This window comes from Apostichopus japonicus, chromosome 8 (assembly GCF_037975245.1).
Source record: "Apostichopus japonicus isolate 1M-3 chromosome 8, ASM3797524v1, whole genome shotgun sequence".
NCBI lineage: Eukaryota > Metazoa > Echinodermata > Holothuroidea > Aspidochirotida > Stichopodidae > Apostichopus > Apostichopus japonicus.
Window position 1 is genome coordinate 7849392 of NC_092568.1, and position 21138 is coordinate 7870529.

The 21138-nt window shown below is 36.3% G+C and overlaps 1 protein-coding gene across 8 annotated transcripts in view; it reads left to right on the plus strand.

Moving 5' to 3' along the window:
• The window catches only part of LOC139972116 (uncharacterized), a 38372-nt gene extending 17262 nt beyond the window's left edge, over positions 1-21110 (plus strand). For 2 of the 8 annotated variants that reach the window (XM_071979054.1, XM_071979059.1), the window contains 11 exons: positions 2341-2433; positions 3327-3404; positions 4028-4207; positions 4898-4990; positions 7432-7491; positions 8973-9029; positions 11440-11634; positions 12297-12710; positions 12969-13136; positions 15299-15364; positions 20648-21110. In XM_071979054.1, the coding sequence (XP_071835155.1) occupies positions 2341-2433; positions 3327-3404; positions 4028-4207; positions 4898-4990; positions 7432-7491; positions 8973-9029; positions 11440-11634; positions 12297-12710; positions 12969-13136; positions 15299-15364; positions 20648-20704 (1461 nt within the window). In that variant the 3' untranslated portion in view covers positions 20705-21110. Of the gene's footprint in view, positions 1-2340; positions 2434-3326; positions 3405-4027; positions 4208-4897; positions 4991-7431; positions 7492-8972; positions 9030-11439; positions 11635-12296; positions 12711-12968; positions 13137-14032; positions 14059-15298; positions 15365-20647 lie in introns of all 8 variants that reach the window. The other 6 variants (XR_011794588.1, XM_071979058.1, XM_071979057.1 and 3 more) reach the window with 6 other exon arrangements.
• The last annotated feature ends 28 nt before the right edge of the window (positions 21111-21138 follow it).

Below are 21138 nucleotides of genomic sequence, written 5' to 3' on the forward strand. Positions count from 1 at the left end.
TCTTGATTTCATGAATCAACAAATTTTTGCAAATAAAATTTCAAGAGGAGCTTAAAGCTTGCTGTTTGCATCCGAAAATGGTCTCGATGAGTAGGAATTGGATGTTTCCGAAGGGAAATGTAATTTACTAGCACCATCTGTAAACAGGATTGCCCGTGAATGACCTAACTTGCTTGTTTGTGGTCGACTTGGATGGAGTTCCCTCTTCTTTTTTATTGTCTTATAACCTAATAGCATTCTTCCTACCCCTACCCGCATTACGTACTTTGCAACCTCACCTGTGAGTGTTATTGTCTTGTAGTTTAACCATCTGTCTGCCAGTCTTTACTGCATTCTCTCCTATCTGTTTATTTTATAACAAAAAAACGTCAATGATACCACCCTCTAAGAGAGAACAGTATTCAAGGCGATGCAATCGTTGTTTTCTTACTGTACTTTTTGTCTTGTATGTCGCCTGCCATAGTACAAAACTTGAAGCTTTGCATGCAGGCTGAGAAGTCACTGGTATGACGTGATGTTGTGATGTAGTTGAAGATCGTGTCCCCCCTCCCCCCACCCACCCCCCCCCTCTGTGATTTCTAGACAGCACAAACACCTCTAGATGTAACATATATCACAGCACTTTACTGCATTGCTTTATTTGCATTAACTATAATTTACAGCCTAACACAACACTGACTACTAACTCTGTTGACTACTAACCACTGAGTATTTTCAATTTTACTCCAATTGTTTGGCTTGCTTTTAAATGTTTGCAAATCTTTAAAGTGTGCAAATCATTGAACAGAAGAGAGTTGATAATTGCTGGTTGTATTGTTGGACAAGTGTCAAGCTGTGAAGCTTGTTGTTCTCTTGTTTGGTGTTTTTTGTTTGTTTTCCTGTTTTGTTTTTATTTTGTATCAGTGATGTTAGTGTGAAGAGCCAATTGGGTTCTTTCTCGGAAGGAATGTATTTGATGTGTGCCAGGCATAGTGAGGGTTAGAATTTTGATAAATTGTTCTGTTTATATTAAAATAACAAGGATTTCAACATGTAGCATGTGAATTTAAAACAAAGATTGACTGCTAAATTCTGGATGTAATGCCTTGATCAATCAAATGTGCCTTTGAAAAATTGTTACTAACAATATAGGAAATTGTTGAAAATTCATCCAGATTGGAAAGTCTGTTACAAGCCTGTCATTCTACGCTGGTTGTGTTATCGGAGAATTAGTGAAACTTACAGAGAACCTCTGAAACATTTCACATTGGCTAAATCTAAATGGTCTATGTTTTGTCTAGCGACGCAGTAGCCCGATGCGATAAGTCTTAGCAATGGGTTGAACGGAATAGTGAGGAAATCGTCTTCATTTTGCACAAAAAGCGGAGCTTGGAAGCAAAAGCAAGCAGGGGCTGCATTCATAAACTAGAAGTCGCACAAAACGGACACAATTGCGTTGACAGTTCATAATACAGTATCCTAAACTTAGTGCTACCAGTTCTGTTCAATTTATTTGTCAGCCTCTGAAGTAGATGGTTCAAGAGGGCGTTCGTAATTACTCATTCATGCAATAAATTCCATAAGGTGATGAATCTCATTAACAGACATTCTAACATGGATTTGTTTTGGATTATTTTTTCGATTTCAGTGATAGTGGTTAATCCTCTGTTGGCTTTAATCAAATGATTATTTTTACTCTGAAGACAGTGTGAAATTTATCACGGTTTGGAAGAAATGAAAAGAATGTACCACCTGCAATGCTAGATGTTGTAGCAGATCTTACTCCAAATATTAACACAACATGAAATTATAAACAAGGTCTCATTGTGGGAAGAAACCTAATTCTTTTAGTTATTTTATTGGTATAAATGATCTTTCTAGACTTGAACTGTTCATAGAAGCAAAGGAAGGGGAGGGAGGGGGGGGGTTGAGTCTATACATGTCACATCCTTCACAGCTGTGAAAAAACGTGGAGAATGAATGCTGAGCAAATCTTATGTTTTGGGGCACTTATTTCCCCCTCTTAAAAAATATGCTTATGGAGATTACTCTTGTAAGTTGCAAGCACTGTTACGCCGGGTGCTTACTATTTAATTGTAAGCCACTTGTGTAGACTGTTAATTAATTGATATCCAAAACCTCAGAAAACAACAAAATACCCTATGGAAAGCAATGTTACTAGGAAATCAAATTAAGAGCCAAATCAATATCTCAAAACAAAAAACTGGTCTGCACGTTACAGAAATCATTGAGAAATTGATGTAACAATTTAAATGAATATTCATTTCTTTATACCTGTTTGATCATTGGTCAAATGAATTAGATAATTAAAGTTCTTTTAACATCGATTTTTCACTGTAGGATGAACTCAGCCAGAAGTTGCTGGAGGAGGAGAGGCAGAGCAAAGATATAGTGCAGCGACTATTCCCCTCCATCGAGGCTAACAATGCACTGGTAAGTTTAAGAATTGGTTTAGACTCCTTTTCCCTCGATTTACTTTATCTAAATAGATAGAAGCCAAGTTTAGTTTAGTTTAGTTTAGTAGAAAGAAAAGGCTCAGGTGGGACACTTAATAGGAGAGAAAAAAAACTGGAGACACTCAGACGCGATTACAATGCTTAAAGTGCTTGTCCAAAGCATTCTTAAACCCATTGACACTACTTGCAAGTACAACTTTCTCAGGCAAACCGTTCCACTCATTCACAACCCTATTTGAAAAAAAGTTATGCTGGATATTAATCCTACTTTGTGACTTTTGGAGTTTAAGACAATGACCTCTGGTACAACTACTATTAGCAAACATGAACAAGTCGGTAAAGGATAAATTGTCAAAACCATACACGATCTTGAAAACCTGAATCAAGTCCCCACGTAACATCCTAAGCTCCAGTGTGGTGAGATTCAACAGTTGTAGTGGAATGGTTTCCCTCAATTCAGGAAGCAAAATTCCTCGAGAGAGCAAACAGTCTATCGTGTTGAACACAGTTCAAGTGAATGACTACAGGAGTACAAGAGGGGTATGCTCTACCAGACAGACCCATCGAGCAAAATTGATGATAAAAATTGAATTTAAGACTTCTAATTTTAAGCCACTTTGCAGATTAAAAGTCTTCATCTGGTCTTACAGGACAGACAACTTTCTATCTACTCCTATCGAGTGATAACCAGTGACAGACTCTTCCAAATCAGTCGTTTTGCTTCAGTGTTACCTTCCTGTTATGAGAAAGAAAAATAAAACAAAAAACTGTTAGCTAACTGCTTATCCACTAAAGAGCCTGTGTAAGAGAATGTGTAAAAGAAAGTGGGTTATGATCACTTTTGGTACTTTTTTCCCCGTTTTTCTGTAGGCCCACATGGAGTGGCTTAAAGATTTTGAACAGAAAGCAGTCCTGGTTTTGCAGGCAAAAGAAGGCCCTAATCAAGAGGTAATTTCAAATCTTCTTCTAACCACACTTTCATTTTATCGTCTTCTCGTTTGTTTTAGGCTGCTCTTTTTAACCCAGATTGATCATTTCTTTGTTCTGTGGAAGCAGGTTTTTTCCCTCTTTTCTGGTATTTGGCATTAACTGTTTATTTCTTCCTAGCTCTGTGACTTGGTTCACACATGGTTCTTTTTTCCCATTTGTTTTGTTTGTTTTGTTGTGGGGGTGGGGTCAACTGGGCCATGGTAGAAGAGCACTTCAATTTGTGAAACAGTTGAAACAAGTTTTCTCCACTTTTCATCTGATACTCAAATAAAACTTTACCGCAATACCAAAAATTTAATTTTAGCTTTATGTACGGTATATCTCTGGGATTATTTTGATCCGGATTATCTTGATCCTACCATGTTTTCTTAAGCATTTGCTGCTTGCCACACCTGCAATTTTTAATCTCTAATTTTAATATATATATATCTTCATTGTGATCTCAATGACAGCAGAACAGTAGTTGATGTATATACCTTTACGATTCACATATCCACGCTTATGGCTTCTCACACTGTACTCTTACTCTTCTCCTACTCCTCATCCTCCTCCTCATCCTCCCTCATCCTCCTTCGACTCAGTCCGAAGAGCTTAACTCCCAAATTTCCTCGCTCGAAGCCGACTGTGAGAAGTACTCTTTGAACATTGAGAGCTTAGAGATGGAAAAAGTGGAGTTGGCTAAAACTGTAGCCGAGCTACAGAACGAGAAGAAGCAACTGGCATCACAGTGCGACCACTATCAGTCCGTGTTGGGCGATACAGTATGTACAAACCAGTCACGATAACGTGACTTGAAGCTTGTGGTTATCTGATAAGAGTTTGATCACCAGTACCTAGTAGAATCATCTTTGGTTAGGATGAAAAGGCCCAAAAAAAATGGGATTTGATCTTTCATATTGAAAACATTGGCATTTGTGTAAATGTTATTATATCATTTCAAGTCAGACCTAGATAGGGAGAGGCATGTACGGTGTTCATATAGATCATTTCTGAAGGGTATCTTTCTCTCAAACTGAAGTATGAAGTTGAGATGGTGCTTACATATTATTGCTTTCCCTTGAACAGGATCTCTTAACATTTAATCTACATGTTCCTGCTTTGTTTCTGAACAATATTTGAATGATATAAAAGAGCCTATTTAGATAGAGTCGAAGCCAAGTACTAACACTATTTAACATTTGGATAAAGCGCCGGTTAAGTGTACAGCTCCTCTGCATAGTTGCATATTAATTACTGTACAGTATTAAGTTGAGTAGGAAGTTGAACTGATCAAATTAACATAAGAGAAATGGGATCAGACGGATAGTCACATTTACTCGCACTTCATAAACAGTTTTATGCTCATTTAGATATTTGATCTGAAAGAGCAATCCCGCTGATCGATTTATATCTCTAAGACAGGGAAACAGGACCAGGGCTGGGTGCATTCTCTTCCTTATTTTCTCCTACAGGAAGGAATGCTTAATAAACTACAAAGTAGTGTTGAATTAGAAGAGCAAAAATGGGAAGAAAAGTTAGCGTCCACAGAGAAGCTCCTGCAGCAGGTAAACAGCAGAAGCCACGAACGTCTGTTCTATTGCAGACGTTGCTTCATTTTGCATGTCAAGTACTTAAGACCACAGCCTCACTTGATTAAAAAAGAAGAAGAAAAAAAAAGATATTGTGAACTCTTTAGAAACTACAATGACATATATGTCATCTTCAAAGAAATCTAAAAAAATTGATACTTGAAATTTAAAGATAAAAATCAAGAAAGGGAGATATATTATGCAGATATATACAATTTATTTTCAGTTTCAATGTACATGTGGTTGCTTATTGTTTGCACAAGTCTGTATGTCTCAGAGTTGGTGTTTCTGTGGAACTTCACGCCCAATAGGCATATTTTCACAGTTTTGAAATGCTGTTTAGTGATCATAAATACTTGTTGCCCTGTGATTGTGTCAGAATTATTCATTTAGCTTTTTCAGTGTAGTATGGCTTTTTGATTGTTTTTAGTGATAGCCTTGGAATTTGAGCTCAAAGTAAAAGCATCAGCTCTCGATATTCAAACAATAAATAAAAATGTATACCATATCAGATTGATGAAAATGCCCTGTAAGCTCTTCATGGTCAAAAAGATTAAAAGAGAGGTCAGGGAGCTTATTATGATTTTCCAAATAGCCTCGCTGCAAGATTTCAAATAGAATCGCTATGTGACTGTTGCTGATGCAGTGTTAATGGCCTTTGTGCCTGGTATACAATATATCAGATTGAAACAATTACCCTGTAGGTTGAGAAAACAATCAGGCATTGTAAGTTTGATGTCAAGGATTCGTGAAGCATAAAACGGGTCGATCGATTATGCGGTTTTATATCAATTGAAATGAATCTTTTACTTTGTTGATTCCTGTTATCAAACTATCGCTTTAATTCAGTTAATGTGCTCTTGTCTGGTAGTACATCTCTATGCTTGATTTTGACAGTGGCTTGCAATTTCAGGTAACACCTGTGTCTTTCAGAAAATCACACCTTACCATATTTCAGCAAACTTAAAATGAAATCACACAACACAGATGAATTATTAAGGTTTTCCGATGGATCACATTTGTCATGAGTGAAAAGTTGATGAAATTTGAGTGGCTTCAATTTGATTTCAAATTTAAGTCATTGCTAGTACAATGCCATTCACTCTAATCAAGTCACTGTCTCTTCACGAGTAGGAAAAACTTTTATGGAAAGAAAGAAACGATTATCAAGTTCCCTTCCTGGTTTTCTCTGATCATGATTCGTTACAACAATGCTATAATAAGTACTACAATAATATCATGTTTTTCTTCATTTTGCATCAAAAATGATATAAGATTGTTTACCTTAAAAGAAGATTTACTTGTTTTCATCGATTCCCTGTAAATCTTTTTTGAGTTATGGTGATAGTGGTGCACTACCAAATAAGACACTGAATAATTTCATTTTAATTTTTTGTTTGTTGTATGTCAAAAGTATCAGTTATTGCAGAAATGATTTTACCGTGTTTGAGATTTATAGACTACATGTTTTCAGTGTTAATTCTCTCTCCTCCAAATTTTCATTTCTTGGATGTGGGTGTTTTTGGCTTATAAAATGGTGGTGTGCTTGCTTTCCATTCTTCACTTCACCCATGTACTTGTTCTATCTTCTTCTCATTTTCAATACTCAGCATCCAAAGTTTCTGCATTTGTAATTTCCTTCTCTCTGTGGGGGATGCTGTTATATCGCAAGCAAATTAACAGTAGTAACAATCAATCGTTCGTAGGTAGTAGGCCATGAAAACCATCCAATATAGATGTCATTTTCTACTTAACACTCACTTCCATTTTAAGTCACAGTTTAATCCTTAAACTGAAGGTTGAAGTAGAGGCCTATTAATGCTAAAGCTTTGAATATAGAACCAATTGATTGAATGATAGTAGTTACTTTGGTAACAGATTTCAAACATGCCACCCAAAAAAAATTGAGAGATAGGTTAATAGGAAAGCTGTTGTGCATTGGGCTTTTGAGATTCTGTTAACAACTTTGAGTTATTTCCATTTCAATTTCTGTTTGCTAACCAACTGATGACTGAACTTGCTTTTGTTTGGGTGTTTTTTTTTTGTTTTGTTTTTTTTGCGGTCGCTGAAATACTTGATTGGTTAGTTGGAACTTGCAAAATGAAAATGTACCCTGTATCATAAAAATATGCTTGATGGGAACTTTGCCTAGATCATAAAAATAATTTTTACAACAGGATATGCTTAGTGGAGCTTTACATATCAATTACAGATGGTTTCTTTCATTTTATTTTATTTAGCAAAATGGGTCAATTTATTGGCTTTTAGTTGGCAACTTATAGAAGTGAAAATACAAGCAGGGAAACACATATTTCGGTGAAGGGTTATCTGCTATTTTAAAAGAATTTAATGGTCTGGGCATTGTTAATCTGTATCTCTTCATTATTTGGTCAATGCTGTCCATTTCTTTCATTCAGGCCAAGGCCGAAGTTGTCACCTTACAGAGTGAACTCACTAGCTTGAAAACCAAGCAACAGGTATAATTGGCTCTACAGTTTTATCATTGCCATGTGCATGTAGTGTTGTGTTATTAGCTATTATCCAGCAGGGCAAATTTTTAATGGTTGTCCCAAATTTCTGTGTTCAGACGACTACCATCAGCTTTGGAGGTCGTCTGGTGGACAAACTCGTTGTTTAGGTGAAATTCATATTGCATTGTAACTCAAAAGAAAAACTGAATAATTTGGTATTACCCTCCATCACTTTGGAAATACTGAAATAAAACAAAACTAATGCTAGGTCTATGCTCCACACTGAAGGGGAGTTTTATTAGATCTGTATACCAAACCTACACGAAAGTGTACATATCGATCATGATTTGTTGTTTTGTTACACTCTTTCAAACGACCAACTTGCAATAGTGAGACCTGGTTATTAGGAAAGAAAACCAGAAAAAACCTTAAAAATTTGCCCTGATTCAAGTATGGTATATTGTAAGGATTGGTTTAGTCAGGTAGCTGCTATTACTGTCTGTGGTGTAGTAGTTTAAAGTAGTTTAACCATAACACCCTAATTGTCAAAAGAAGAATACCTTCTACCCAATCTAACGTTTTCATAGAATTTGTCCTGCATCGCCAGTGAGCTTACAATAATGTTTTACATAAACTGAGAGCATGATGTTAAGAAAATAGCCGAGATTTCAAAGATGACATCTCGTACACCTAAATACAGGATGTAAAAACCATTACCTCGTGTAGTTTAACCTACCAGTAGTATTCATTAGTTTCAATTCCCTCATAAGTGTGATCATAACATTTTTCCAGTAGCATGGATCATTTTAGTTTACATATTACAGCTTATTGCTTTGAAAGTTCTATGTAATCCGGATAATTTTACCTGGACCAGTTACAAAGCTGCTGGAACTGTACTGTAACCACCATAAATCTTGATTTTCAGGAATAAAAATTAGTTTGTGGAATCAGCATGGCCAAAAACTTTTTCAATGATTTTATCTGTGCACGGTTGTCTGTCTCGTGTATTTCTTCTGCAAACCACTACAGGCATACTGTTGCAAACAGCATGTGATATACATACGCACACTCTCTGCAGTTTTTTTACCTCCTTTGTGCATGATGTTTATACTTGTTCATAACGTCAGATTATCGCAGTTTCTGTTCATCCTCTCTGTATTGCATGCCCCTTGACCTTTTATCTGATACCGTCATTTACATATTAACCGACATTTATAACCTCCAGATATTTGTTTATTACACGGTCCAGGTGGCCTTTTACTCTTGTTGTTTTGGGGGGTCTATCAATAACCCTTGGTCACCAATAAACCTTTAACTTCCTCTTAAGCTCCTCTAACCCTCCGTCTCCAAAAAACTCACACCTCGTACAGACCCTTTTATTAAAAACTAAATCTTTGATATTTCTATTGTTAACCGTTGGAGTCCAAATCTGTGATGATTTTTTTTTCATTCTTGTTTTTTCCCCGCCTTTCTTTGTTTGTTTCTAGACGACTCTAGACTCTTCCTATACATCACCTCCTGACCTCACGCAGTCAGTCTACGATGTAAGGAAACTCCCGTCAATTAATGACAAGTTATTTTAATTTGTCCTCAAGTCTTTTGCCTTGCTCGAACCAAATTTCTCCTCATTTTGTCCGCATGAGATTAATAGCTTCTTGCATGTTACTTTTGGGATGTGTACATAGAGCCCTGTAGATTTCCTGTTTTACATCTTTTCTCTCTGTTTTACCATTTTTTTTGTCTTACCTTTTTTTGCTTAAAAAAGCGATGAAATATTATTATAGACCATCAGTTAAATTGATATTAATTAGATTTTCTTAGAACAGATTATCAGATGCATACTAGTGTTGGTGATTTAAAATTTCACTATAGTGAAAGTAAATTACTTCATCTCATATTAGAAACTGCCAACTACTTCAAATGTAAATACCTTTAAAATCAGTTTTCCACCTATTTTGTCACATATGAGTCAGGGTCTTCATTTTCCATCCGTTGCACTTTCCATCTCTACCTGTAAGGTTAAGATACTATTACATATAGTTATTTAATGCTCTCTCTAGAAACTTTTCCATAAATTGTATGTAGATTAACTTCCTCTTCAAAACAGCTGTGAACAATAGTTTTACAGGTGGGGGCCCATAGGGTTGAATGTCATGTATATCCCAGTAAATAATTCATATTTGACTTTCTCTCAAAAAAATATTGTTTGTTCTTCATCAAACTACAGTAGCCCGCAGGAATATTTCTACAAATTGTAAAATATTGAAAAAGTGAATTAACAATTATTCGAATAATTAAAACATCATTGTTTCAGGGACTCTTTGTCATAGTTAGTTGAAACATCTATTCATTAAAGACTTTCCTTGTTTTTTTTGTGTGGATAATAGCAGTTTCCTTTTCAACTGTACTTTTTTTTTACAATATCTGTTTGGTGGGAAGAATATTGTCATAGGAAAATTACTGCAGGGATCTCCCAACATTTCTTTGGTTCATTAATTCTATTCTTGCTCTACTTCGGTGGCAGGTGAAGGATGTACAAATTGGAGGGGGGGGGGACAGGGTACGACAAAGTCGTTGTATTGAAATGAACAAATTCATGACATGCTTTAGTACGATTTAGTGCAAGTTTGTCCTAATACCTAAACAATATTTTCTAGTTATCTTTGTTTTGAAATGAACAAATTCATGAAACAATCAAGTAGAATAGATTCGTTCACGTTCAGCAGAATTTTCAAGTTTGTCTTAACTAAACGAGATTTAGTAATCATCGTATTGAAATGAACAAATTCATGACATGCTTTAGTACGGTTTAGTGCAATTTTGTCCTAATACCTAAACAATATTTTCTAGTTATCTTTGTTTTGAAATGAATAAATTCATGAAACACTCAAGTAGAATAGATTCGTTCATGTTCAGCAGAATTTTATAAGTTTGTCTTAACTAAACAAGATTTAGTAATCATCGTATTGAAATGAACAAATTCATTTTCGCTGTAGTAGGTTCATGTTTAACACAGTTTGCAAGTTTGTCTCACCTAAACGAAACTTTTATAGTAAGCATTGTTTAGAAATGAACAAATTCATGACATGCTATAGTAGGTTAGATTGGTTCATGTTTCACACAATTTTGTCCCGCTTAAATAAGATTTGTTAATCCTTTGTTATGAAGGGAACAAAAATTCATGCAGTTCTGGATGGATTAAAGCTTTTGTTTGTACATTTACCACGATGCCATACATAGCAAAGATTAACTGGAATTGTACCAGAAAAATTTATCTTAGCTGATCCAAAGCTATATGCTATTGATTCCTTGTTTTAAGTATTTCATTAGGGGGAGTTTGGGGGGGGTTACTTGTTCTAATATTTGCAGTAAGTAATATACAACAGATGAATTATTAGGTGTGATCACAAATGGGTGAGGATCATAAACTTAAAATATGTTGTTTATTGAATAGCAGCCTGTGTTATCATCTTGGTCCTGATTGGCTCGTTAAGTATAACCCTCTGAAATAGCCCTAATCGTGATGGGTTTCACTGGTTAGGTCCCAGTAACATCAAACCTTTAATTTATCAATCAAAGTAGGCTCTGCAGTGGGTCATAAGTAATGCCCCCATTTTAACATTTAAGTATTTTGCCCGAAGGTACTACTTTTACGACCTTTCACATTACTCCTAGACATCGAGGGGGGTTAAAACTGCCAATAGCACTCCCTAAGAAAAATATGTTTGCTGAAGTTTGAACAGTGACCACTACATTTTATGTTTTCTCTTATTTGACCTTTGAGCAGATTTGGGGAATATCAATGGCCTTGAAACCTTTATGCTACTGATAATATACTATATATATATATATATATATATTTATATATGGATTTGATAGATAAGAGTAGATTCTGCATGTGGTGCGATTTAAGTGTTCTAGAATGATATGGATCAACATGTTTTCATGTTCCAGGACACATCCGACTACCAGAAAGTGGTAGCAGACTTAGCATCCTCCAAGTCAACTATAGAACAACTCCAGAAAGATAGAGAATCAGTCGCCGGGGAGCTAGACGACGTCAAGAAGCAACTCAACCAGCTTAAAAACGAATTGGGAGCAGCCAATCAGAGAGCTGAGAGTAATAGCGCTGGACCAGAAATGGAACAGGTGAGAGGGAAGTCCTAGAAAATACCACAAAAAAGTAACTTCCATCCAGTCCGGTGAAGGAGATAATAAAATATGTATTTGACGCCATAGCCCCATTCAATCAAAAGTACAGTATGAAATGTTTCCCGAAAGGCACTGAGGGTGGTATTGAAGAACTTAGCAAGCATAGACTCCCGATGTGTGCCCTGATTCATTCGCTCTGGCTTTGAGTACAACATTTCTGTTTGCTGCCTTTTGGACAAATATAAACTGTAATAGTATAGTACTTACCCAATTTGCGATCCCCGTTATAGTCGTTGCCGACTTTGCAATCTGCGGGCCCCCTCACAACTTTGCAAGGTGGGCAAGTGTGACTCCTTAGTTTTCCCTATTGGGAAAACAAAAATGATGTTAAATTTTAGTTTTGACCATCAAGGGTGCGATTAAATGTTAAGAACAACATTTGACGAGATCTTTAGATGGCTCTAATTTAGTCAGAGGTAAAAAGGGGGCGCTGGATAGTAATTGGAATTTTTTTTTAAATTTTCACAAGTAAATAGTTTTATGTGTAAACATTTCTTGAACATGATTATTATTTTATTTTCATTTTTAATTAAGTAAATTAATTTTATGTTATTTTATTTACGTTTATATATTTTATTGTATTCATTTTGTGATTTCAGTTAAAGCAGAATGTTGCCAGTGCTAACACTGAGAATCAAAGGCTAAGTACTGATCTAGAAACTGCCAGTACCACCATTAAAGACTTGAAGAGCCAACTGGAGAACAAAGGAAGCTCACAGGATCTACAGAAAGAGCTCACTGCAACAAAAGATGCCCTGGAACAAACCAAGAAACAGTCTTCCACAGAAAAACAACTCCTCGAGACGCAAATAGAGAAGTTGAAGAAGTCCCTACAGGACTCCGAGGGCAACAACAATAGCCAAAAGACTACGGAGCTGGAGAAGGAACTCACAACAGCGAAAGGAGAGGCGTCCAAGGCTAAGGAGGAGTTGAAGAAATTGACAGCGGAATTAGAGAAATCTAAAACTCAAAACGGTGAACCAGCATCGAGCGATTCAGACGCCAACATTAAGGTAAGGAGACTTTGGGATCATGCCTGAGGGGAGGGGGGAGACCTGAGGGGGCAGGTGGGAGGCCTGAGGGCAGGTGGGAGACCTGAGGGCAGGTAAGAGGGGAGGTGGGAGGCCTGAGGGCAGCTGGGAGGTCAGGGCATTACAGCTCTGGGTTTAATCCCAGGGATCAGTTAAGGGGGGGAGGAAGAGTGCTAAATGGGAAAAGTGGTTCCATACTGAAAGTCATTTCATGCTTTCTTGTTCATCTAATGTTCACAGGAGATAGCCGCTTTAAATAAGACCCTCACGGAGGAGAGACGACTAAAGAAGGAGTTAGGCATCGCAGCGGGGAGGTTACAGCAAATGCTGAAGAAGAACCAGGCCTTGCTGGAGAATGAGAGAAAAACAAGTAATCAATTAAGAACTGAACTAGGAAAAGAGCCTGAGGTAAGCCATTAATGATCAACTGCTCCTCTCATACCTCCTACTAATACCCTCATATAAGTATGTACACACAAATAGATACATGTCGACAAGATGCAGTGAAGGCCACTTGTTTCTGTCGGAAACGTTTGACCTGGCCCAAGTCAAAAGTGTCCGCTAATAATACCAGATATGTGCCTATGTTTGCTATTCTGGTGATGAAGAATTTGATTCATTCAGAACATTTAAATTCAGCCCACACTGGCCATAACGTGTTAAAAAGTGATGGAGGATTTGGACTTTTCTCATTGTTAGGCTGTTATCCTTCTTTCTTTTTTTCTCTCACTCTCTGTCCTTGGTTCTGTATTTGTGCCATTTACTTGCCACATCTATGCAATCTATTATGTAAACAAGACATGAGAAGTTGTACTGCCATATTTTGCAAACTGACCATTTAAGAAAAATTGTCCGTCATGTTAGCTCTGCCAAAATACTCCAGAACCATGTTATCTCAATGTTTACTCGACCTATGATATTTATTAATATATATCTTGCAAACAGAGTTTCATCAAAGATCTGCCTCAATTTTGTATCCCACGTTAAATATTTAGCAAAACTGTAATCGTTCCAACAGCACAATAGCCAATGAGAGGAAAATCTCCTCTGTTTAATATCAAAAGCATACAGTAGTCCTCCTTGTGAGCATGCAGATTGTGCATAAAATGAAAAAGTGATTTGATAAATGGAGCTATTGTTTATTTCACAGATGATCAATCTTTTTATCCTTTTAATGGATTATTAATTTCCATAGAATTATGCAGAAAAAAGCTGACAATTTAGACACAAAAAGAAAAGAAAAGAAATGATAATGGTGAAAAAAATGGAATGTAACATGTCCTTGTGACTCTTTCCACTTTCAGTCTGCAGCAGCAACTCAAAAGCCAAGGTAACAGGATAATTACCTACCTAGCGCCCCCAAGGCTTCATGTATCACTGCCTAATTTCAAGGGAATAGCAAAGTTACCTTTATCCGGTTTATACCATTTTTACTAAAAAAAAAGAAACAGCCTCAGTGTTTTTAAATAATTGCACACATTTCAGCATTGTTTGAATTGTTGTCCTAGTCTGCACCTCCTCGGTGGGTTATCGATGGCAAACTAAACCTCATTATGTCGCAAGATTCTCACTCCTTCTGTCTCAGTACGTTTTAATGTTTACCATTTCAAAACCGAAGCTCATATTTTGCCAGTGATTGCCTTTCGAAACAACTTTGTTCTGCAAAATGTCTGTCGAAATTTTTTTAATTTTCTGCGATGACAAATGCAGTTCATCCAATCTTGTGTCACTTTGTCCAGCCATACATTCTTCGTCTAATCAATTCAAGTTTGTTTGGTCATGCATTCCATATTACGATCAGAAAGTTAAGAGATAAATGCAAATAATGGTCACTTTTTTTTCCCCTGTTTTTTAATTCTTTTTGCTCATATATCAAAATTAACTGTTTATTTTCTATGACTACAGTGTTATATGAGATGATCGTGGTTGATAATCTACATAAAGTTTACGCTGTGTAACGCGCTGTATTCATCATCCCCCCCATCCCTCCCCACCACCACTCAGCTTTAAGCCTTAACTTATATTGTATTATAATATGTATATCTTCCCCCACCCCTTTGCGCTCTTTTTTACTTAGCTTGCACTTTAACCCTTTACTGTAGCCTAGTAACTCATGAGGTGATTGGTTTTATCCTCTGACCCAGGTTTGGTTCCTTCTGCTCTAAACTTTTGAGAATATCTGTGAGATTACTGCTCTCTGAAAAATGAGTGATGTGATGGAGTATGGAGAACAAAGGAGATCAAAAGTCATCACACACAACCTGAAAGTACCTCATAAAGTAGATGAATAAAATTAAATATAACACCGTGGATAAAAATTATCTGTCATCACTTGGACATCCTGTTGATGTCACAAGTTTGGTGGGATTGAAACCCTTTCTGTTATAGGTGGTAACATCATGCCGTATAAATTCGAGCAATTCATAGGTTCCTGTGTGTAATATCCCGCGGTGTCTGGTAGTGTCTGCAGGAGTTTATTGCATCCACTGCGGTTGAGGTTTCTCTCATATTTGTCGTTTTTTGTGCACGCTTTTCTTTTTATTCCTCTGCCGGCTTTCCACCCCTTCTAGGCTGAAGTAAGCTCCTCTTTAACAGACAGTCAACTGGAGGAAGAATTGGCTGAAGCTCTCCAAGAGGTACTGTAACCCAACATGGGTTAATGTCTTTGTGTCGGCCATGATCTGGTCCTAGACAGTGTTTGTGTATCCTAAGGTCGTCATCATCAGTTCAGCCTAACCAACCACTTCCTCTGTGAAAACAACCAACCTAGCCTTATATTCCCTCCATATGTATGTATGTTAGGGTAGAAGTTCATCGTCACCAGATGTTAAATACTACAGAGAATTTTTCCAGAAAATTGTATCATAATCGGGTTAAAAGGAAGAGATTACTTTTGAACATTACAATTCTCTGGCAGATGTTAATCCTTATTATGGCAGATTTGTGTGGTGTTCCACAAGGCAGGTTTGTTTTCACCGAAAGTGGTTGCTTGGGATGTCACCCTGAGGATGTGAGTTGACTGATTGTTAAAAACACAAGGAACCATGTAGATGAGTCACCACCAGTTGGCGCTATTATTACACCTTTTGAGCTCTCTATTAATTTGCTTTGCTGTTATTTATTTACTTAATTTTGTATATATTTTTCATTTTATAATATTGCATGCTCATGTAGTTGGTGCTCAGCTACAGCTTAAAGGCAGCGTACAAGACGTCTCATTTTTAAACAGTCTTGTCTTTTCCTTCTTGCACGATACAGCCAACTTAATTGGACCTATATTTTATATATTAGCACCTCACTTTAGACAACAATCATTGCAATCAATAGAGACATGTACTCTAGAATATGTCTAGCTCCATTGGAAGAAATCTTGCTGATTTATCAGATTGTAAACTATTTCCAAAAAGCGCAATCAAAGTTTGATTTTACGGTATTTACTGTAAGAAAAAACAAATTGCTCGTCTTTCATTGCCGAATAGACAGAAATTGTATATAATGAAGATATTTGTTGGTCATCTTTCAAAGACAGTCAATAAACAATCCTTAAATCCCACCTTTGAAACAGATAAACTTACTCACTCTGAAATATCTACCCTGCTCTCACTATATAGTATATACACACTATCAAAGATCACTGCATGTATTTTGCAGTTGCCTATTGCTTTAAGTTTTTGCTGGGTTTATTGCACCATTAGTCTCTCCTCTGCTATTTTATTATCTTTTATAATTATTATTTATAAATATCATCAACTAGTTCATTACTAGTAGCAAACTCATTATGTAGATTTTCCGTACACTATTTTAACCAAAAATTTGGCATTTCCCTGTAGTTCCCTGTAGTTCCCATTTTTTTTTTTTTTTTAATTGATCAAATCGTATCTTATTTTCCTTAAGTACCAGTGACTGTATATTGCAATTATTTTCTAGCATCCGAATAAAATAATTCCAATATTTTAAGCCATGGGGAAAACTTTTTTTTTTTTTGTGAGAATTAGACTGTAGCACTTGGTTTAACAGTTTACCTGTAAATTACATTGGTTAAACCCATTACAGCTTCGTTTTCAAATAGGTTTCCCTCATAAAGGACTTAAACCGTTCAACTTGGGTCAATAACAACAAAGCTATAGAAATTATTGAAGTTGCCTACTTTTTAAATAAAACAAATTTTGATTTTGATTCATGCTGGTCCCTAAATCGATGGAGGTGAGAATTGTGTGCTTTTTTTGGTGTCGGAGGAAACTTAACCATCGGTTGTGTTCATAATCTCACCTCACTAATCAAGGGTTGTCAGATGCTTGTGGTCGACGATGTAGGGCAGGGCTGGCCAGCCTGTGAGGACATCCTACGTGGGTCTCCGAGATCTGTCATTGCTGTCATAGTGCTGAGAGGTTGTTTGCTCTTTGGGAAGTTAAAATACAAATATTGCTTGCTGAATAGTTTAAGCAGGGTTGACACCTGAGTCAGTACTCTAAACGTACATGCTCATCAGCTTTGTACATTTTAATGGAGCAAAATCAAGTGCCTACTAACAACGTACAACGGCTTATTATCTCATCGCATGACTACACATTAGAGTCTGGGTTGCTAGTGTAGTCTACCAATTCATCTAGCATTAACAGTTACGGCCCTGGAATTCCTACAGAACGGCCACCCTCGTCATTGTAGTTTGAAGTAAATAGCACATTTACCGACTGACCAAATAGGACACTTGCTCCTGAAGAAAATACATCCCCTTTGGAATGTGTGTTTTATATGCTTTTGCCAACCTCCTACCCCAACTCTACTAAGTGTGTCCACTTTATCATTTTTAATAGCAGTGCTATGGATAAACCAAATCAGAAATATTTGTCATGACACCTAGTTTACTCTTTCCTCTCAATATTCATACCTTGGAGACAATTAAAACGAAAATTGTCTATATGCATGTTATATTCAATACCAATTTCTTTTATCTTAGTTACATTGAAGGCCCATCATTTAAATGTCTCACCCCGCATGATTTAGCACAGACATTTTATGACTCAGTGCTGATGATGTTAAATAGGGATGCCATAAACTAAGTTGAATTTTTTTCGATTTGTTAATGAGGCGTATATTATAAATTGCAAATTTGTCAGTCACACATGATACTAGAGTTCATGTCTGGGTGCCGTGTTGTTAATTAATATGGGGATGCAATAAACTAAATAGAAATGTTTTCGATCGTTAATGAGACGTATATTATAAATTGCAAATTTGTCAGTCACACATGATATTGGAGTTCATGTCTGGGTGCCCTGTTGTTAATTAATATTAAACCAACGGAACATCGTTTGACAGAATGATTAGAATTCATAAAAGAAAAACTACTTTTGACCATACAACTTAGACTGTAGTAGGAGCCGACATTATCATCAAATATGCCTAATATTAGACCACTCCCAATGAAATATCTTTTAAAAAAATGTAAATCTTTAAAACCAGGACAGAGATATGTTTATGAAACTAACCTGCTCTCCAAAAGTTGGTGTTATATGAATAATTCAACTAGAGACATCTGACTGGGAAATGAACTTTCAGTACTTAAGTTCCACCCTTAACACATCCTGTAATGATCTTGTGCAGACTTCTTATATTCCTAATCCTTATGCGCACTAATAAAACCACTGTTATATGCTTAGGGATTGAAAATGTTGTTATATTTATGGAGCACCTCCTGTTGCACTCACAGCACTCTTTGTTTTGGGGTTTGTGTTTTAACTCAATTTGTTTGTATTATTTGACATGTTAATCTAGTTTAGATATTCATGTTAACCTTTTATTATCATTTTTGTAGTCATAATCATGCTTCAGAGCAAAGAATCATTCGTTATTTTGCTTGCTTCATTCCACATCTCCATTTTACTGTCTCTGTGTTATGTTATAACAATGTGGCTACTGTAAGAGCCACATCATCATATCGTCAAATTGTTTATGTTGGTTTACTTGAGTGTTAGCATCTTTTTAATGTGTTTTTTTTTTTTTGCCGTTCAACTATGAAATCCTTTTGTTACTTTGTGGATGCATGGATTCGATTCGTCTTTATTATGCAAGGCCACGCTCTTGTCTGAGTTTATTTCACATAGTGGAAAAGTGATCCTTTCTACCGTATACTTCATGAGTAGTAGAGCCTTCCGAAGTATAGCAATTGCTGCGTCATGTATATGAAGTATAATAATTGCTGTGTAATCCCAGAATGCAACTGCATGCATGTATTCAAAGCCAGGTATATATATATATATATATATATATATATATATATATATATATAAATATATACATATATATATATATATGATCAGCCAGCATTTATAGCAGACAGTGCTCATCATTTCTATTGATACATATCAACGTTACCGAGATGCTTACTTGAATATAAAAAGACTCAGTTTGAGTCCATTGATATCTTGTACATGATCATCACGACTTTTCAAGCATTGATAGCTCTATATGATTTTCATTGCCTTCTGTGGCATGATTACACTGCCATTCAACACAGACTTATTTACACTTTGACCTCAACCGATTGCCACCAACTTGGAATGATTGCCACTGACTCAGAGTGATTGCCACTGACTCAGAGTGATTGTCACATGATTAATTATGACTGTGATGCCTTACTAAGTCCATCATATCCACATTGTATCATATTTCACATCAGTTATTTTGACTGTAGAAACATGCCCCATATTGTTGTGAACATTCAACGTGCACTGTACATCTTTTATGAACATACCAATATGCAAAGTGCAGCTTCTATCATACTAATGTGACAGTAGCTGTAGCAGTAAATGACCACAAATAAAACACGTCTACGGTTCATCTAGGACCATAGAAACTGTAAAATCAGCACCATAAAATATGCACCATACAGCTGTGACCATACAATATGCACCATACAAACGTGACCATACAATATGCACCATACAGCTGTCACCATACAAATTTGCACCGTACATTATCTCTGACAATACAGATATGCACTATGCAAATACATGCAGTTGTGACCTTATTCACCACAAAGCTGTGTCTTTACAAACTTTTACTATATAATCTTGTGTGACCATACAAACAGACAAACCATACAAACAGACAAACCATACAAAGTATGTCTATGGGGCATACATTATGCACCACATAGCTGTGACCAGGTAAACCTGCACTGCACATGTTTAATGATCATAAGAATGTGCAGCTGTGACCATACTAATTTACATCACATAGCTGTGACCATACAAACTTCTATCATACCTCATCTGTGATTTACATCAGGAACCATAGAAATATGTACAACATAGCTGTGACCATGCAAACATCTATCGTACCTCATCTGTGAATTACATCGGGAACCATACAAATATGTGGTGAACATACAAACTGGAATCATACCTCTTCTGTGACAACACAAACATGGAGGTCACATTTATGACTGTAGAAGCATGCACCCTATTTCTTTTATGACCATGTATACATATATGCAGTGTGCAACTGTGACCATTCAACTGTGACCATGATGAAGTGAACTTTGCTGTGAAAGTGAAAAGTTCTAAAAAAATTTTGAAGTGCATCTCGAGTACATTTGGGTTGATACTAAATGACTACAGATAGGGACAATGTAGATCTCACATGAAGTAGTAGAAAGTTCTTTGTCAAACCCTGCATGAATGTCCAGAAATTCAAGTCGTTTATTTTTGCCAAGAAGTGTTAGAGTTTGGTAAAATTTTATGATCTATAATATTTCATGATAAATTGATTTAAAAACTGATATTCAAGTCGATTTTATTTGAAATATCAGACAGAATCATTGTCAATACCAAAGCTAGTGACCATTGTGAAATTTACATAGTAGATAGTTATTATGAAACAGTTTTTAATTTTGTTATTGTTCGTTTGTTTTGCAGTCCATCAAAATAGCCAAGGAAGCTGCAGAAGCTGGTGGAGGGGGCACCTCAGTATAACAAGATACGACCAATCCCTTGAAAAGATGCAAGATGCACTTACAAAAGTATTTCTACATTTCATGTTTGCAAATTTAATACTTGACCGGTGGAGACTTAAAAATGGCGACTATGTTCAGATGCAAGTTATACGACTGATTCTGGTCACATGGCTACGACGGGCTGGAGAAAAGAAAAAAACGATGTCGCAAGCCAAGCTGTATTTCATCTTATCAAGCCTCTTTGGCGATACCAAAATTTCTAATACACTTGGTCAGTACTTTGTGTGCTTGTCAGCAGACAACCATCCCTCCCCTTTCCAACCCCCATCCCTTACTTCCCACTTTCTCCTTCATTTGGAATGACAGAAATGATTATTTAAAGGATTCACAAAATTGAGAGAAATCATGGAACTTCAATTCAACAATTCAACTTGTAATAGCCATTGTAAACTT